The sequence below is a fragment of the Marmota marmota genome, unplaced genomic scaffold, assembly GCF_001458135.2.
Source record: "Marmota marmota marmota unplaced genomic scaffold, marMar, whole genome shotgun sequence".
Lineage (NCBI taxonomy): Eukaryota > Metazoa > Chordata > Mammalia > Rodentia > Sciuridae > Marmota > Marmota marmota.
In genome coordinates this window covers 56,420,155-56,435,890 of record NW_026000037.1, presented here as the reverse complement: position 1 = coordinate 56,435,890, position 15,736 = coordinate 56,420,155, and the positions used below count along the sequence as shown (strand labels likewise).

Here is a 15,736-nt window from a genome sequence, read left to right as displayed (position 1 = left end):
GGTTATATAGTGGAGGGGTAGAGAGAGAGGAGGGGAGGGGAGGGGAGCGGTGGGGAGGGGGGAGGGGGGAGGATGGGAAAGGCAGCGGAGCACAACAGACACTAGGATGGCAATATGTAAATCAATGGATGTGTAACTGATGTGATTCTGCAATCTGTGTATGGGGTGAAGGTGGGAGTTCATAACCCACTTGAATCAAAGTGTGGAATATGATATGTCAAGAAATTTGTAGTGTTTTGAACAAGCCACAATAAAAAATTAAAAAAAAAAAAAAACTGAGAAAAATTCTGATGATTCAGTTAAACAGAAAGTGATTTTTCTTTTTTTTGGCCAATACCTCTCTATGACAATCAAATAAAAAGAATAAAAAATGTGCCATTGCCTGCTTTTCCCCTTATCAATATCAGCAGAGATTAAGTGGAGAACTTGGAATTCCAATCATCCTGCCCTTGGTGAAAGCAAGCAGCATTCCTCTTCCCTTGCCAGAGTAATTTCAGTAGAAACAAAGTAGGAAGCCTTAGCATCAATTGTCTGTAACTCTCCCCCTGTGTTGGCACATGACAGCTGGGGAAAGGACTCTTTAAGCCTATACATAAGGTCCTTGCAGACTCTCAAATGTAAAAGATCAGAATTAATATGGCAAAACATTTCATAACTAAACTACAATACTGAAGAACACCCAGGTTTCCCAATCAGCCTCTGAGTAGCAAATAAATCAGACCAGAATAACACTAGATTTAACACACATGCTAAATCTAGAAGTGATTGGTAGCAAAAATAGAAAAATATAAACAGAACTTAATGTCTCATAATACCCAAAATGTTCATGATACAAGGGGAAAGAAAAGAAAGAAAAAGAAGAAAAAACCAGCCACTTAAATAAGAACCAGGAAAAACACAACTTACGTGAAAAAAGATAATCAAAATACACTAAATCAAGATGACTTAGTTATTGGAATTAAGTCAGAAGGATTTATTTATTTATATTTTTGGCAATGGTGGGAACTAAACTCAGGGCCATATACATGTGAGGCAAGTCTCTACCACTAAACTATACCCATAGCTCCATTTATTTTATTTTGAGACAGGGTCTCACTAAGTTGCTGAGGCTGGCCTCAGATTTTGATTTTCCTGTTTTGGCCTCCTGAGTAACTGGGATTACAGGCATCCATCACTGTGACTTGTCTGAGAAGGATAAAAAAGAAGTCACCAATTAAAAAAAAAAAAGTTTTGAACTGCAAGCAGTGGAGGGTGACTACAGTCCCAGCTGCTCAGGACACTGAGGAAGAATCTCTTGACCCAGGAATTCAAGGCCAGCCTAGGCAACAGAGCAAGACACTGTTTCAAAAAAGAATGGAATGTACCAACAAATCCCACCATTGTGTACACCTATAATGCATCAAATAAAAAACAAGAGGAGGAAACAAATAAAATCCATTTGAAACTGGGCAGGAGGGAGCTCCAAGGAGCAATTACAAACTTCTAAAACAGATTTAAAAAGTGAAAAATCTCAGAGGATATAAAGTACCAAATGGAAATTTTAGAACTAAGATATACAATATGGGGGGGGGGGAACGACAACCCAGAACTAACTTAACTTACTATACACACTCAACAGCAGAGTAGACATGACAGAGGAAAGAATTAGTGAGTCAGAAGAGAGATCAACAGAAACCCCCCAACCTGGATGGCACAAAGAAAACACACTGAACAACAACAACAAAAAAACATGAGTAAAGCCTCACAGACCCACAGAATAATAACATTTGTGTGACTGAAGTCCCAGAAGAAAAGGAGAAAACGTCAAAAAATATTCTAATTAGTAATAGAAGAAATTTTTCTACAGCTGGAAAAATGTATAGATCCACAGATTCAAGAAGCTGAGTGAGCTGTGTAGGGTGGTACATGCTTGTAATCCCAGCAACTCAGGAGGTTTAGGAGGGAGGATCCCAAGTTCAAGGCCAGTCTGAACATCCTGGCAAGACCCTTTCTTAAAGTAAAAAATATAGAAAGGGCTGGGAATGTAGCTTAGTGGCACAGCACCCCTGGGATCAACCCTCAGTACCACAAAGACAAAGATAAAGAAAAAAAAAAAAACCAAAAACGCTGAGTGAGTCTCAAATACGATAAACTCTAATACACACCAAGACACACTACAGTAAACTTCTAAAAACAAAACATTGAAAGCAGCTAGAAGCCTGGTGTAGTGATAGGTGCCTGTAATCTCAGGCATTGAGAGGATGAGGTAGAAGGATCATAAATTTGAGGCCAGCCTCAGCAACTTGGTCAAAATATGAAATGGGAGCTGGGGTTGTGGCTCAGTGGTAGAGTGCTCGCCTAGCACGTGCAAGGCCCTGGGTTCAATCCTCAGCATCACATAAATAAAAATAAATAAATAAATAAACAAATAAATTGAGTTCAACTACAACTAAAAAATATTTAAAAAAAAAAAGTCTACTATCATGTGGTTTTGCAAAGGATATAGGGCAACTTATTTTCCTACATTTTAACAGCAGTGTCTACCAAAGTTACAAATGCACAATCCTTGTAATTTGGTAAGTTTTAGGAATTTATTCTACATGATCAATATATGAACATATGTGTGAAATTGATGTACAAATGTGGGAATGAGAACTCTAATGGACAGAGACAGGAAGGAGAATTTTATTACATATTTTAAATGTGATTATGTTGTTACACATTCTAAATTTTAAACCAAAAGAACAGACTAAATTTTAAAAATTAGGTATACAGTTTTAGTTAGGAAGAATAAGTTTGGGTTTTTTTTTTATGTTTATTTATACAGTATGGTGACTATAATTAATAATAATGCATTATGTATTTCAAAACCACAGACAGAAAAACTTACATGTTCTCACTACTAAAAATAAGTTTGAGGGATTAGATACAACAATTAGTTTGATTTTCTTCCCAAATTGTTCATATAGATCATCACTTTGAACCCCATAATTTTATATGCAATAACTTCTCAATTTACCATAAAAATCTTTTTAAAGAGCATTTTAAAACTCTAAGTATGACAATTGTTTTCACCTCACTCTCAATACAAAGGAACAAAACTAAAACCATAAAATCCTAATCCCTGCCTAACCATTTACACAAGATAAAGTGCAAAATATCTTTTACATGCACTTAAGTATCCTTAAGGTAAAAATGAAGCAGAAGTAAAAGCAAAAGCCACAATGCAAAGTTAAGAATCATAATGAATGAAAAGGAATTACAAAGAGTAACACTTTCCTGGGTTATTTCTGATGTCTTGATTTAATTATCTGTTTTTACAGTACTAGGGATAGAACACAAGGTCTCACACATGCATCCCCAGGCCTTGAGTTTATTTTAGATTATGTAGTTCACTTATCATTATGTTAAAGAATTTCCCAAACCTGTCCCCTGACCTTTATTGGTGGAGGTGGGGTGGGGATAGTGGTGGCGAGCTTGTAATCCTATCAATTAAGTATTGGACTTACCAGTATAATATTAAGGTTAAAAAAACAAACTTCAGAACATCTTATTTGTAAAAACCCAAGGTAAGAAAAACGCTAATTTGTTCTTTATTTGGGTCTTAAAACCAATGAATTTCATTTGAACCTGTAACAGTTAATTTCCAAATTAACCTTCAAAATAAAATTTGAAATAAAGAGCTATTCCCAAATGGTTTCCTTCAGAAAATTTCATTTCATATTACTGGTCTTCTCTTCTAAATAATATCTAAGTTTAACATCTCACTCACTACTTTCCAGTAAAAGTATCAGAAATACTTTAAAAATAAAGACACTGAAATGAGCCTATCATGTCTCCTGAGTAGATATATTCTTTGTAAGATGAAAATGCCCTAAGTGAAAAATGCATTTAATACCTCAACCTACCAAACATCATGGCTTAGCAACACAACATAACAGAGACACATCACTTGCAATTAGTTGACTGGTTGATAGAGCTATGGCACTGCTGCCATGCTCCACCACAGAAGAGTATGTACCACCGTGATGACAAATATATATTAGTTATTGTACATGAATCATAACTCTTTCCCGAACCCAGGCTACAGAAACTATAATTTTTCCCCCCAGGAAGGTTAAAAAAAAAAAAAAAACCTCATCTTTACTGGGTATAGTAGTGCATGCTTATTGGGAGGCTGAGGCAGGAGAACCTTAAGTTTGAGGGCAGTCTCAGCAACCTGACATGGCCCTAGGCAACTTACTGAGACCCTGTCTCAAAATAAAAAAGGGCTAGATAGCTCAGTGGTAAAGAGCCCCTGTGTTCAATCCCCATTATACCACCCTCCCAAAAAGAAAAAGAAACTCTAATCTTCCTCCACCTTTCTGTCTTGGAGAGTGCCTAAAAAATTCTCTGAAGCTTTCTTGTCTGATAATAGATCTCAAGACCTCATTTCAGAAGAGGTCTTGCCTTATACCTGGGAAGAAGGACTGTTGCATGGAAAGACCAAGAAGAATCTGGACAGGCCTTGGTGGATATTTTCATCAGTCTATAAGCATTAGATCATACCCTGTTTGCCACATTTCTACACAGTTGTCATGTTACAATCATGCTTAGGCAATGAAGTCTCAATAAACATGCAAACAACAGGGGCTGGGGTGTGGCTCAATGGTAGAGCACTTGCCTAGCATATGTGAAGCACTAGGTTCAATTCTCAGCATCACATATCAATAAGTAAAAATAAATAAATAGATAGATAGATAGATAGATAGATAAATGTCCATTGACAACTAAAAAACATATTTAAAAAAAACAATCCTTGGGCTGGGGATGTGGCTCAAGTGGTAGCGCACTCGCCTGGCACGCGTGAGGCACTGGGTTTGATCCTCAGCATCACATAAAAAATAAAGATATTGTGTCGACCTAAAACTAAAAAATAAATATTAAAAAAAGAAAAAAGAAAAGAAAACCCTTAAACAACAGGATTCATTCTGGACAACTGAACACATGGGAGGTTCCTGGAGTGTGACACACCAGAGGATATTAGAAGCTCTGTGCCCCTTTTTCCATACCTTGCCCTATGAATCCCTTCATTAATATCTTATTTGAAGCATGGTTTCCATTAAATTAGTGCAACTTTTACACCATCATAATGTAAAAAAAAATCCCAAACCATGGCAATTTTGGACTACCTGTATAAGATTCAACAGCTGTTTCCTATTGTGCTTTTCTTTCTGTACTGCCAGACAATCTGTTTCCTACCTTTTCTTCTCATATAACTATATGTTGCCATGTTGTCACAACTCGGTTCCTGCGTGTACTTTGTAATGTAGCAATGCCCTCATCTCTTGTTGCATGGCCAAGACAGATTCCTCTTTAACAACTGCAGTGGACTCTGAAGAGAACAACACGACCAGAGGTCATGTCAACTCTGAAAAAATTAGGAAACACCTTAATCAAGGTAGTGGTTTCATTTTCTTGGTGGTCTGTGTTCTATTTTCCACTCCTGAGAATGCTTCATTGAGTCTCCTGGGGACACTTTTGTTTTGAACTCCAGTGTTCTATCTCTCATATAGGTTGAAAGGTTCTTCTCTTGGACCCTGAACTTCCTCTGGCAAATTTACATAGCCAAAAAAGCAAGATTTTTAATCTTGCAATAGAAAAGGGAAAAAGACCCCAAGGAGACTGCTCAGACTCATGAAGACAGGTGGGCCCAGTCTGAGATTTCTTTTGAAGTCTCTTTGTCTTGTTTCAGGAAGTCAAAACACACACACACACACACACACACACACACACACACACACACAGAGGTATATATTTTAAAAATTAGGGTGAAAATCTTTCACACAGGTTAATATGATGATGATTAACATGACGGTGTTGCATAAAGATTTTTGACTATTTTTGGGTTTTTGTTGTTTTTTGGTACTGAAAATTGAATCAAGAGGTACTTTACCACTGAGCCACATCCCCTACTCTTTTTTTATGTTGAGACAGGGTCTCTCTAAGTTGCTGAGGCTGGCCCTGAACTTTAGATCCTCCTGCCTTAGCCTCCCAAGTAACTGGCATGCACCACACCTGGCTTTTTGATTGTTTTTGATTAAAATTCTTGTAAGGAAGCCAAACTTAAAAGTTGGATATAAGCTCTATCTAAACAAAGATCACACAGATGTATGGCTAAATTCATTCTAAGAATGTTCTGAATGGTAGTTGAAAGACCATGGGATAACTGGTGTCAAACTATGATCTTAAGTGAAGATCTTTACCTCTGGGTTGGGGTTGTAGCTCAGTGGTAGGGAGCACTTGCTAGCATGTGTAAGGCATTGGGTTCGATTCTCACCACCATAAAACAAAATAAACAAAAAAACACTTTACTTCTTTCCAGTGTGATACAGAACACAACACACTAGGCATGAGAGTTCAGACTCAAAACAAATCTGACCTTTGTAGAAACTCCTGAAAAGACAGATACTAAAAAGGGGGCAGAATCTTCCCTGTGTAAGGGAACAGGTATGCTAATTTACCAGGGGTTTAAGTGACACAGAGTAGGATGCTACATCAATTTTCAGAACCAACTGGCCACAATGGCATAGAAAAACTAGTATTCCTTCAGGTGACAATGCATTATAAAGATGCCAGGAATAATATATAAAGAGTCACACATACTACAGGGAAATACCTGACCTCTTAATACCAAAACATTCTTAATACTAAATTAATTAGAGATTATGATTAGTGTTTATGGTTTCAAATGTGAGTTTTACTAACTCATTCTCTTTCTATATAAGCCACATAGAATCTCATTAGCTTTTATAAGAAGAGAATAGATCTTAATACAAGAGACCTGAAAGACCATAAAATATAAGAAAAATAATGTCAAATACAGAATACAAGATTTTTCTATATGATGTGAAAATAAGTTGTGCCTTAAGCCAAAATATTATAGTTGAATTAACAATATTCTGAAGAATCAAACATCAGTAGGTTCAGGGTCTAAAATTTATCAACACTAATAGAGATTGTTTTTATTAATTTAAAAAAATATAAATGATTTATATAGCACCTCTCAATTCTCAAAGCACTTCATTCTTTATCCAAAAAATGCAGACATTATTCCTATTTGTTACTAAGAATATAAATCAAGTTTCATTTACAACAAAAATCATTTTACATAGTCTCATTATACTCCTACAATATGTTAATAGTAATCTATTTAATATGCAATGGATAAAACATGAAATCATCAAAATCAAGATAGAATACAGAGACAGAAAATTTAAAATAAGCATTTTAGTTCTCTACACCCACCTAGGATCTCTTAAAATTAAAACAACACAAAATGTGTATATTTCTAAATATTACACAGCAAATGAGTAGACCTAAAAGGTGAGAAACCAAATGTTCTTCTTCAAGCAATTCTGGAAGGCATGTTAAAGACATTTAAACTTTTTTTTTTTTTTTTTTTTAATGTGGTGCTAGGGATAGAACTCAGTGCCTCATGCATGCTAGCCAAGCACTCTCCCACAGAACCACAACCCCAGCCCAAGAACTTTGTTTTGAGTGAACATTTTGTCTCTATAATCTGAGAGATGTGACTGCTTCTATGAATTACAAATATTGGGTCTGATGCTCTGAGAGTAACAGAATGAGATTACCTTCAAACTAGTATAGAGAATAATAAAACATTAAACTGATTCTGTTCTTACTAATCTAGGGAGTAATAAAAGCCTATGTCACTAATTCATTAAAGTTTAAATGTCTTGGTGGGGATGTGGCTCAAGCGGTAGCGCGCTCGCCTGGCATGCGTGCGGCCCGGGTTCGATCCTCAGCACCACATACAAAAAACAAAGATGTTGTGTCCGCCGAAAACTAAAAAATAAATATTAAAAAAAAAAAAAAAAAAAAGTTCTTACCATTTCAGATAACATCACATCAAATTAGCTTCATATTAGCTTCAAATGGTCTGGTCTAGTCAACTAAGAGAAGTTTTAAAACATGCAGGATGTTTCTGAACGTAAGCAACACATGAAGGGAAAGAATTTATTCTGTCAGTTTCTTAATCTATCTTATTCTCATCAATTGCCATCCTATCCCACCCATTTTCTCTTCCTCTAGAAGAGAAATGCTCTTTAGACAACTTCAGTTTTTTTAAAAAAAAAAATACCAAGTGGAAGCAAAAGGGTAAATTATTACAAATAAATGAGGAAAAATGTAAATGGTTCCATGTTTAATGAACAAAGTAAAAAGCAGGATAAACACTTGAAAAATTAAAAAAAAAAAAATGCTGCCAGGCACAGTTGTGTACTCCTGTAATCCTAGTGGCTTGGGAGGCTGAGGCAGGAGGATCACAAGTTGAAAGCCAGCTTCAGCAACTTAGCAAAGCCCTTAGCAAGACCCTATTTCAAAATAAAAAAATTAAAAAGCAGGGGTAAGGGATGTGGCTTAATGGTTAAGTGCCCTTGGGTTCAATCTCTAGTATCAATAAAAAGAAAAAAAAAAAGAAAGAAAATACAAAAATGTCAAGAATTATAATACAGAAAGAACAGTCTCTTCAATAAATGGGAATAACTGCAGGAGTAGTTCCAGCGTATAAAATGCGTACTTACAATGTGAGAAGTGTTGGGGAATCCCCAGCACTCTCTAAGACAATAAAAATGGGGTTAGGATAACTGCATATTCACATGTAGAAGAATGGAATTAGACTTTTATCCCACAATATACACAAAAAATTAACTTGAAATGGATTAAAAACTTGAAACAATTTTTTTGGATATGACCCCAAAAGCACAGGCAGCAAAGCTGAAAACATGAATGGGATTCACATCAAATTAAAAAGCTTCTGCACAGGAGCTAGTGTTATAGCTCAGTGGTAAAGTGCTTACCTAGCATGAGTGAGGCACTGAGTTCAATTCTCAGCATCACATATAAACAAGTAAATAAAATAAAGTCTACCAAAAACTAAAAAGTATTTTTTTATAAAAAGAAGCTTTTGCATAATCAAGGAAATAATCAAGAATCAAGACACAATAAATGGAATAGGACAAAATACTTGCAAACCACGCATCTGATAAGGGGTTATTACTGAAAATATAAGGAACTCAAGCAACTCAGTAGCAAGAAAATAACCTGATTTTTAAAAATGGTTCAGGGAAAAAAAAAGAATGGACCAAGGACCTGCACATTTTTCAAAGTAAGACATATTCAACAACACTAATAAGGAGAGAAATGAAAATTAAAACCACAATGAAATATCATCTCATACCTGTTAGAACAGCTCTTAAGAATATAACAAAAGGTTAAGTGTTGGTGAAGATACGGAGAAAAGGGAACATTCTGCATACTGTTGGTGGGAATGTAAATTAGAACAGCATTATGTAAAACAGCATGGAGGTTCCTCAAAAAATTAAAAATAGCTGGGTATGGTGTTGCACACCTATAATCCCAGGTGCTTAGGAAACTGAGGCAGAAGGGTTGCAAGTTCAAGGCTAGCCTGAGCAACGTTATCAAGACCCTATCTCAAAATAAAAAAAGAGACAGGGGAATAGCCCAGTAGTAAAGCACTTAATGGATACAATCCCCAGTCTAGGGGGGAAAAAACAACCAAGATTAAAAATAAAACGACCGTATGATCCAGCAATCCCACTACTAGATATATATACCCAAAGGAAATTAAACCAGTATGTTGAAGTGATGTCTGCACTACCATTGTGTTATTTTCAATTGTTAAGATACAGAATCAATCTAAGTGTCCCTCAATGGATAAATAGAATAATAAATGTCACACACACCGAAACAAACCCCACACACAATGGAATTCTATTAAGCCTTAAAAAAGAATATCCTGGCTGGGAGTAGTGGCATACACCTGTAATACCAGCGGCCCTAAGCAACTCACTGAGACCCTGTCTTTAAATAAAAATACAAAATAGGGAGGGGGATGTGGCTCAGTGGTTGAGAGTCCCCAAGTTCAATCCCTGGTACCCAAAAGAAAGGGATTTCCTATCATTTGTGGCAACATGGATAAATCTACAAATCTACACCTAATCTATTAGGTGAAATAAGCTACCCATAAAAAGACAAATACCGAATAATTTCATTTACATATGGATTCTAAAAAAGATAAATTCACAGAAATAGAGAGTGGAACTGACTGGTAGTCTCACCAGGGATCTGAAGAGGAAGGTTGAGAGTATATTCGGAGAGGATGTTGATCAAAGGATACAAAATTTTAGTTAGAAGGAATAAATTCAAGAAATCTACTGTACAACATGGTGAGAACAGTTAATAACGACTATAAACTGAGAACTGTGGCATATGCCTACTCTGGAGGCTGAGAAAGGCAGAAATATCTTAAGTTTGAGGTCACCCTGAGTAATCCTGTTTCAAAAATCAACAACAAGGGGCTGAGGCTGTAGCTCAGTGGTAAACAAAAAAAGAAAAACAAACAAACAAGAATAAAAAAAACTACTTAGAGGCTCAGGTAGAAGGACTGCAAATTCAAGACCAGCCTGGGTAACTGAGTAAAACCCCATCGCAAAATAAAATTTAAAAAGGTCTGAGCTGTAGCTCAGTGGTAGAGAACTTGCCTCGTATGTGGCAGGTCCTGGGTTCAATACCCAGTGTAGGGGTGAGAAGAAGGAATGACTGTATTCTTAAAAAAATCACTACCTAGATTTTAAGCTTATCACCATGCATGTGCAAGCATGTGTGCGTGCACATACACATCAAAAAAGGTAATGTGATTAGCTCAATTATGCAATCCACACACACAAAAAACTACAACATATACATATTTCAAAGCATCACATTGTGCATGATATACATAATTTTTGTCATTAAAAAAAAAATTAGAAGTCTGGCAAGATGGTTCATGCCTGTAATTACAATGACTATGGAGGCTGAGGAAGGAGGACTGCAAACTGGGACTATAGCTCAGAGGGGAAAACACCCTTGGGTTCAATCCAAGTACAAAAATAAAAAAATACACAAACACCTCACATTTATGTCAACTTTAGTATGAATTTCAAACCAACTATTTAGAGTGTCTATTTTATATTAGCAAGAATTCCTTGAAATATGTACTGTTCTTACCTTTGGATTTGGGAATTAGCTCTCCACAACTGAGTATCCGTACTTCAGCAAATGGTTTGCTAGCTGCATCTGTTTTCTGGTTTTCTATCTCTCTTACAACTTCTTGGCCAGAAATCACTTGCCCAAAAACAACATGATGCCTAAAGAGTCAAATAAAGATGACTAAATAAAAGCTTCTTATTTTAACATTAATTTAAAGTAGGTTATAAAATAGTTAAATGAATTTTTACCCATCTAGATGAGGAGTTGGTTTTGTTGTTCTTTTGGAAGTCATCAGAGAGAAGAATAAAAACAAAGTCAAAGAAAAACAAAGTTAGCATCTCTAAAAAGGAAAAGAAAATAACTACATTGAAAACAAAGCAAAACCCAAACTAATCGTATGTTACTTTAACATAACAGAATCATATTACCTTAACTTTGAATAAAAAAGAATGCAAAATATCTGCCACATAATGTATTCCATGGACCCCCACTGCATTGGGGATTGAGCTCAGGCTTGCTTTTACTGCTGAACTAAATACCCAGTCCTATTTATTTGCTTATTTATTTAATTTTGAGTCAGGATCTCACTAAATTGCTCAGACTAGCTTCAAATTTGTGATCCTCTTGACTCAGACATGGGTCACCAACCAGGTTTGTTTATGTATATATGTATGTATTTTTATGCATTCATTTATTCATTCATTTATTATGTGATGCTGAGGATCAAACCCATGCCTCATGTATGCTAGGCAAGCGCTCTACCAGTGCTCTACAACCCAGCCCCAACCTGGTTTATTCATTCGTTTGTTTGTTTATACTTTCATTCATTCATTCACTCATTCATTTATTGATAGCTGTACATGGATAGAATGTCTTTATTTTGCTTATTTTTATGTGGTGCTGAGGATGGAACCCAGTGTTTCACACATGCTAGGCAAGCGCTCTGCCACTGAGCTACAGCCTCAGCCCAACCTGGTTTATTTTTTAGGTCTTCCTAAATTGCTGAGGCTGAGTCTTGAACTTGTGATCCTCCTGTTTCAACCTCCCAAGTAACTGAAAATTACAAGCATAGGCCAACCATACCTGGATACACAATGTATTTTTAAAAAATTTGTTCTTTATAGAAAAGCAATACCTACTTGTTAAAAACCTGGATATAAGCTAGGCAGAGTGGCACACACCTATAATCCCAGAAATCTGGGAGGGCAAGGCAAGAGCTGCTAATTCGAAGTCGGCCATAGCAAAAATTAGTGAGGCCCTAAGCAACATAGTCATAATGTGTCTCAAAATAAAAAATAAAAAGGCTGGTCAGTGGTTAGGTGCCCCTGGGTTCAATTCCTGGTACCAAAAAAAAAGATAAAAAGTCAACATTTTGGTGATGTTATTATCTATTTGTATTTATTGCATAAACTGAGTTCTTCCTGAATGTTTATGGTTTATAAAGTTTCTACTATATGGACTTATCAAAATTTACCAAGCCACTATGATTATGATTTCATGGGGTTAAGACTACTTTTCAGGGCTGGGGTTGTGGCTTAGTGGTAGTGCACTTGCCTAGCATATATAAAGCACTGAGTTTGATTCTCAGCACCACATATAAATAAAGATCCATCAAAAAATATATATAAAAATAACTTGGTGGGGAGGGGAGACTACTTTTCAATTTCAACATTTTAAACAGAGCAGGGAGAGAGAGGTGGGAATAGTCAGATTCGGATAGCTTTCAGACATATTCTGTTTATCCTGAATAGAAATGGTCCACATTAGTGTTCACCACTTTAAAAAAAATTATGAATTCATTTATTTTATTTTTTACAATACTAGGGGTCAAACCCAGGGGCATGCTAGGCAAATATTCTTTTTTCCTTCCTGCTAATTTTAGATATACATGAGAGTAGAATGTATTTTGACATATTATAAAGGGAGTATAACTTCCCATTCTTGTATCTGTACATGATGTGGAGTCACACTGGTTGTATATTCATACATGAACACAGGAAAGTTACATCTGATTCAATCTACTATTCCCATCCCCCTTCCTTTCCCTTCATTCCCCTTTGTCTAATCCAATGAACTTCTATTCTTTCCCCTAGACAATTTTTAAATTAACTGACAATGTTTAAATTTTTTAATTCTTTCACCAAGTGCCACTGCGTTTGCCTACAATCCAAGCTACTTAGGAAGAACAGGCAGGAGAAATGCAAGTTTAAGGCTAGCCTAGGTCATACAGAGATAACTCCCAACTCCGGGAAATAAACCAACAAAAGGGTAACCCAAGGGACACTTTCACATGAAAATCCAGGCTTGGAGGCTCTCTGAAATACTTGAAAGTTGTGATACCTGGCACACAGCAATAACTGACCAGAGCCAAGGGTTTCTGTGTTCTTTAACATGTGAATTAATAGTTTAGTTTCTTGTTCCAACAGGATAATTTATGTCACTTGCCTTGGTAGGCTTGAGTTTGTTACTCCTGATATAAATTTCCAAGTTGAAAGAAACCTGGATAAAAATTAAAGTTGTGGTGGCATGGTACTGTAGTCCCAGATACATGGGAGGCCAAGACAGGAGAACCACTAAAGCCCAGGAGCTCAGACCAGTCTGGGGAGCATAGTGAGAGCCCCCATAAAAGAAAAAACCAAGACAAAATCAAAACTTAAAATAAGCATATTTTGGCAAATGAACTTCTTATCATCCATTTTCCCCCTAGATTACCTTTAAAGTTATGTAGTTAAGAGGGCTGCTATTTGGTTATGTACCAGAGACATACTGGAATAACAGATAAGCATCATATGAGATTTTTTACTATTAAAAAAAAAAAAAAAAAACTTATTGAAAAAGGCATTGGGTGTGTATGCAACTGAATTTACTGTTCTACTGTATTAGTTATAACAATTTTATTGCTAATTACAATAATAAAATAGTATGCCAGTGATCCCATTTACTCAGGTGGTTGAAGTAGGAGGGTCACAAATTCAAGGCCAGCCAGAGTAACTTAGGAAGATGCTGTCTCAAAATAAAATTTAAAAGGCTGGATGTGTAGTTCAGTGGTGGAGTACTTCCCTAGCATGCATGAGGTCCTGGATTTTCCTTAAATAACTAAATATAGGAATACCATCTAACCTGGGAGTATAAGCAAAAGAACTGAAAACTGAGCCGGGCACTGTGGGGCATGCCTATAATCCCAGTAGCTCAGGAGGCTGAGACAGGAGGATCAAGAGTTCAAAGTCAGCTTCAGCAAAAGCTAGCCCCTAAGCAACTCAGTGAGACCCTGTCTGTAAGTAAAATACAAAACAGGGGCTGGGGATGTGGCTCAGTGGTCAAGTGTCCCTGAGTTCAATTCCCATTATCCCCCCCTCAACTCCCCAAAGAACTGAAAGCTGAGACGCAAGCACTATGTTTACTGTAGTATTACTCACATTAGATAAAAGGTAGAAACAATCCAATGTCCATTAACAGATCATGGGACAAATATGATATATACATAGAGTGTTATTCAGCCATAAAAAGGACTAAAGTTCTGAAACATGCTGCCATGTGAAAGAACTTTGAAAACACGCTAAGTGAAACAAATCAGACACAAAAGACAAATATTGCATAATTTCACCCAAATGAAATATCTACAATAGGCAAATTCAAGATTAGTAGTTACGGGGCTATGGGGAAAGGAAAATGGTAAAAAAAATGTGGGATAATAAAACAGCTCTGGAAACAGATTGTGATGACAGCTGTGTAACACTGGGAATTTGATAAACATGCTTGAACTACACAGTTAAGTGTTTAAAAGGCCTCCCAGTGTCTTGGGAGGCTGAGGCAGGAAGACTGCAAGTCAAAAAAGTGGTTAAAAGGAAAGCTTTATAGTATACATAATACAGCAAACTTTTTCTTTTTTGGGGGGTGCCAGGGATTGAACCGAGGGGCACTTAACCACTGAGCCACATCTCCATCCCTATCCGTATTTTGTATTTTATTTAGAGACAGGGTCTCACTGAGTTGCTTAGGGCCTCACTTTTGCTAAGGCTGCCTTTGAACTCACAATCCTCCTGCCTCCAGAGCCGCTGGGATTACAGGCATGAGCCATCGTGCAAGGCTTTTTTTTTTTTTTTTTCCTTTTAAAATTGAAGCTTGGGCTAGGAATGTGGCTCAGTGAGAGTGCTTCCCTAGCATGCATTTGTCCTTAGGCTCTACCCAGTGTATGGGTGAATCCACAAATACATAATCTGTGAATTATGAGGATCAATTGTTTTAACTTTCATAATTAATTATGGAGACATACTCTATGTAACATAAACATCTTGTTTCTGGTTAATACTGTCCCACTAAGTTTAGTACCCATAGAAGATTCTTGCCTTAATCAATTATTACTGTGATGATTACAAAATGGTGAGTTTTCTAACTTCAACATTTCTTTTATGTTTATTAGTTGATGTTTTACTAGGAACGAGCTTTTCTCTTCTCCCTTGTTACTTATTTATTTACAGTACTTCCCACTTAATCTGTAGGGACATGTTCCACAATTCCCAGGGGATAACTGAAATTGCAGAGTTTTGAATCCTACATATACCCAGTAAATGATTTTTTCATATATATACCTACCCTATGGTAAAATTTAATTAAAAAATTAGGCCCAGTAAGAGATTATCTCTGTCACTCAAAATATGTTACTTAACTCATCCTTCCTCTTGCAACAATGAGATGATACAATACC

At 36.4% G+C, this 15,736-nt stretch overlaps 1 protein-coding gene across 6 annotated transcripts in view; it reads right to left on the bottom strand.

The window, feature by feature from the left end:
- Ppig (peptidylprolyl isomerase G) overlaps positions 1-15,736 on the bottom strand; it is a 61,374-nt gene that overhangs the window by 21,661 nt on the left and 23,977 nt on the right. For all 6 annotated transcript variants that reach the window (XM_048812440.1, XM_015479291.2, XM_048812443.1 and 3 more), the window contains 2 exons: positions 11,280-11,309; positions 11,050-11,189 (listed from right to left, as the gene is read on the bottom strand). In XM_048812440.1, coding sequence (XP_048668397.1) covers positions 11,050-11,189; positions 11,280-11,309 — 170 coding nt within the window. The remainder of the gene's footprint in view (positions 1-11,049; positions 11,190-11,279; positions 11,310-15,736) is intronic.